The sequence below is a fragment of the Dioscorea cayenensis genome, chromosome 8 (genome assembly GCF_009730915.1).
Source record: "Dioscorea cayenensis subsp. rotundata cultivar TDr96_F1 chromosome 8, TDr96_F1_v2_PseudoChromosome.rev07_lg8_w22 25.fasta, whole genome shotgun sequence".
Taxonomy (NCBI): Eukaryota; Viridiplantae; Streptophyta; class Magnoliopsida; order Dioscoreales; family Dioscoreaceae; genus Dioscorea; species Dioscorea cayenensis.
This window is the reverse complement of record NC_052478.1, coordinates 4,900,041-4,904,507: the sequence shown is the minus strand read 5'-3', so window position 1 is coordinate 4,904,507 and position 4,467 is coordinate 4,900,041. Positions and strand designations below refer to the sequence as shown.

The 4,467-nt window shown below is 37.4% G+C and overlaps 1 protein-coding gene across 1 annotated transcript; it reads right to left on the bottom strand.

The window, feature by feature from the left end:
* Positions 1 to 255: 255 nt before the first annotated feature.
* LOC120267593 (AAA-ATPase At5g57480-like) lies at positions 256 to 2,035 on the bottom strand. The gene has a single exon (XM_039275270.1). The coding sequence runs from the start codon at positions 1,880 to 1,882 to the stop codon at positions 359 to 361; it is 1,524 nt and encodes a 507-aa protein (XP_039131204.1). The 5' UTR covers positions 1,883 to 2,035; the 3' UTR covers positions 256 to 358.
* Positions 2,036 to 4,467: the final 2,432 nt, after the last annotated feature.

Below are 4,467 nucleotides of genomic sequence, written 5' to 3'. Positions count from 1 at the left end.
TTTCATGTTTTGGGTTATTGTTGAAAAAACTAGTTTAAATCTCAATTCATGTAAAATAAAAACACACTCTTGTGATAATATTTTCACCCATATTCACGGCAGTGCCATGTAAAAATCAACACCCATGTGGGTACTTCCAACAAATGAGTGATGATCTATAGTCATTCTGAAAGGAGGAAGACCACAAACAACCAAATTCCCCATCTTTAAGTTTCTCATGAAGTTAAAAGGGATTTATTTTGGATCAACTTGGGATATCATCTCTTAATTAAGACACAACTACATCATTCAAATTATTCAATAACTCCATGAAACAAACATTCCTTAGCATTCAATCCAAGCAATATTTATATATAAATCAAACAGTCAACTCTTTCCCTTCCTTGGCATCATCATCCACGTTCATTTCAGTTCCACCATCACCATCGTCCTTTGGACTCTCCAAAGCCCTCTTCTCCTCTTCCACCACTTCCTCACCACCATCCACCACCTTCCTCTCCTCCACTCTTCCCTTCACTACCTTCACCAACTCTTCCAACGCCACTCTCCTCCCTCGCCGCCGGTTCTTTATCAAAACCTCACTCACATCCGCCGGCGTTATCTCCACCTTCACAATCACCTCCTCCAACTCCATCCACACTCTCTCCTCCTCTTCCTCCTCCTCTTCTCTCTCTCCCAAGTAATTCTTTACCAGAATCTTCAACGCCGGAAACGAACAATAACCCATAAAGATATGCATGTCCATCCTCCCTGATCTCAACAACGCCGGGTCAAGCCTCTCTGCATGGTTCGTCGTGAACACGAAGATCCTCTCACTCCCACAACACGACCAAAGCCCATCAGTAAAGTTTAGCAACCCCGAAAGCGTCACCGACCTCACCTGAGCTTCCTCCCCGCTCTCCGCCGCCCCTGACGGCAACGGTTTCTGCGCCGGCGGCTTCTCCTTCTTCTCCCCAGAACTTCTGTTCGTGAGCTCAAGAGAACAATCAATGTCTTCAATAACAATGATGGATTTGGAGGTGGTCTTCATGAGGAGCTTACGGAGGTTGGAGTTGGTCTGTACTTCGGTGAGCTCAAGGTCGTAGATGTCGTATCCGAGATGGTTGGCCATGGCGGCGATCATGCTCGACTTGCCGGTGCCGGGCGGGCCGTGAAGCAAGTACCCACGCTTCCATGCGCGCCCAGTTCTCTCATAGAAGGCTTTACCCTCTGAGAACTCGCGCAAGTCGGCAATGATTTCATCCTTCAAAGCAGGGTCCATGGCGAGAGTCTCAAACGTGCTGGGGTGTTTGAACGGGACTGACTCCCAACCCCGGCCACCTGAATCAATCGAACCACCGCCGCGCGAGTTGGTGTAGAGAAGACGGTCTTTGTTTTTACGGCGGAGCTCGGCGGCGCTGTCCATGATGTAGTTGAAGTAAGCGGGTATAATAAAGGGCTTGTCTTTCTTGTTGATTTTGAGAGTGAAGCCGCGTTTCTCGTCGGAGACGGGGCGCCAGGAAAAGCTCTGGGACTGGCGTTGGGTGACATGGTGTTCCCAAGAGACAGCGGCGCCATTGAAGGTATCATGAAGGTAGTCGTTGTTGGAGAGGTTGAAAGTGAAGGTGGAGGAGTTGGGAGGACGGGTGAGGGAGACACGGGTGGCGGAGACAGAGGCGGTGTTGCTGAGATAAAGCTGGACGGCGTTGTAGAGCTCGTTGGGGCTGACGCCGTCGAGCTCGGTGATATCGTAGTAGCAGTAGGAGGAGAAGTAGCGGAAGAGGCGACGGGAGAGCTTGTCCGGGGACAAACGGAACTCGGGAGGGAGGAAGGAGTGGAGGATGCTCTGGGCTAAGGCGAAGATGCCCATTAGAAAGCCCATAGAAGTCCACAACTCCTTCATTTGGGAACTCTGAATCTTGTAGTAGTATAACTACTAGTACTAGTACTACTACTACTACTAGTAGCAAAGCAAACTGGTGTGTTATTGAAGATTTATGTTTGTTTGTTTGAGTGGAAGGGGAGAGACATTGGGATGTCCGTTTTATAAGGCTTGTGTTTTGTTTGCATATACTTTTCTGTTTTTTCAAAAAGAAAAGAAAAGGAAATGTATATATATATATATATATATTATATTATATATATAAAGGTTTTTGTCTTTTGGCGGAAGGCTGGAATGGGCTTTGAAACTAGCGTGTGAAATGCAGATGGGCGGTGGCTATGATTTAATTAATTTTGATAAAATAAAATTCCTTGATAAATATCTGTGATAATAATCTCTGGCATTAATTTGAGAAATAATTAATAAATAAAATAATACTCTCCCCACGATTAATCTCGTCAACAACAACAGAAATTGGGCTTTTCAGCGAGCATACCCTTTTAAATATATATATTACAGTATTAACTACTCATTGAGAATAAAACTTCCAGGAATTCAACAACTGCGTGCTGAAAAAATAGTGGTGAAAAAATCACCATAGGTACTACTAAGAAGTGTTAGTCCCTAAACATTCCATTCATTTGTTTGTTTAGAACTTGTATTATATCTTATCAATTAGAAAATCATTTTTAGTGTTATTTTACAATATTATTTTTTTAATTACTCTGATGTCAATTATGGGAGATTTTTTTTTCTTTTTACAAAGTGGATATACCACATAATCAAAGACTTGCACAGAGCCGAGAAGTGAATATCCAATCTTACACCCTCATCTGAGGACGCAGGGCTCAAAAAGCAAGTTCAAGCCCACACCAAAGACCTGTTATCACTACTATGTTACTGGGAGAATTTGAATTTGGGGCAAAAAAAATTCTCTATCTCGATCTTAAACAAAAGGAGGACGTGCCACTGAGGTATGAGTTATTTGGCATCATGGGTGAACTATGAGTTATTTGACATCATGGGAGATACTAAACCTTTTTGTTGCTATAATGTAATTTTTCACAATTAATTTTTTTATATAAATAAATAAAATATAGAATTTCAATAAAACTACAATATTTCAAAGTTAATTAATCAATATATTATAAAATAAAATAAATGAAATAATGTTCAATTTGACTCTACTGTTTTCCCATTCTCTTAGTGCAACCTTTAAATAGTCTCCATATAATACTTTATGCCATCCTTGTAAGTGCTTATCCAAGCAGTGACCACGATATGCCACGTCATTATTTCACATGTCAGCCTTTCCTTCTACTTCACTTCTGTGGTGGAAATTGACATGCAACATCCATAATCAAACTTAATAAGCTCATCGAATATATTTTTAAATTTCAAATATTAATTATTTTAAAAAATATTTAGGTATATATTATATTTGGACAACCATTGTGTATTTGTCTATCATTTCATAAATAAGTGAGAGACACTTGTAACCTATGGGAAAAAAATATATATAATGTTTGTTTGGCCAAAAGAACAGGTATCGAGCGTATATATTATATTGTAATGATATGGCTTAAATAATATTTATTTATTTATTTTAAAATTGTGGTATAGCTAACTCCATCAATTATTTTATTTTATTTTTCTCTCGACTCAACGACAAGCATATACAACTTCTAGATATCATTCCTCTTTAAATTTATCATGATGTTACTTATGAATTAAGAAATAGTTAGTATTTAAATAAAAAAAATATGGTCGTATCATCAATTTTGTAAACTTCTCATCTCTTGAAGGCAAATTAAGAGTTCTTGATTTATTCAGACTTGAGTCTAGGCCAAATTGCATTTTGCTTCCCAATCTATATGAAAGGATAGTTTAATAAATCAAATGTAGTTGCTGACTGTAAACAGATGTTAGCTGATTGGGATTGGAAACCAACTATTGGCTTTGGGGAAATGAAATATTCATAGGAAATTCAGATGGCTATGAGTCTATGACTATATATGGTCATGAATTAATATTATAATAATGAGAATGACAAGACGTGCAATTAATTCAAATCCTTTAAAATAATCCCAACCGTTTTTAGGATTGCTGAACTCAAGTTATTATGAAATCAATTAAATCGGGAAAGTAATACAATCACATGATCTTAAAATTAATTTCTCAATTGCCTTGTTCATAGTTAATAACATTATGTTCAATCAGGATAAAATAAAATAAAAAATGAGCAGTTAATTATATGGTGAATAAATCATAAATTTATTATAAAATAAAAGATCAAAAAACAACAAATAAAAAGATAAGTTATAACAAATGAAGTAGTAAATATAAATATTTTTCATTAAATTTTTTTTTTTGGAGATATTATTCAAAGTTCTATAGAGATGATTGATTTAAATTTTTTTTTATATAAATGAAAATTACCCTTGAATCCAACCCGTTAATGTAACGGCAATATTATTGTCATGAATAATTTAATATTAAATAAAAGAGTTTGAATAGTAAAAGAAGCTTTTGTTTTTCCCCTCTATTGACAACTAATAAGTGAATCCAAATCAATAAACAATATGCCACGCTGGTGTCGTTGTTTC

Bases quoted from the DNA above. Each gene is read 5' to 3' on its own strand.
- LOC120267593 (XM_039275270.1), bottom strand. From the start codon at position 1,882: ATGAAGGAGTTGTGGACTTCTATGGGCTTTCTAATGGGCATCTTCGCC.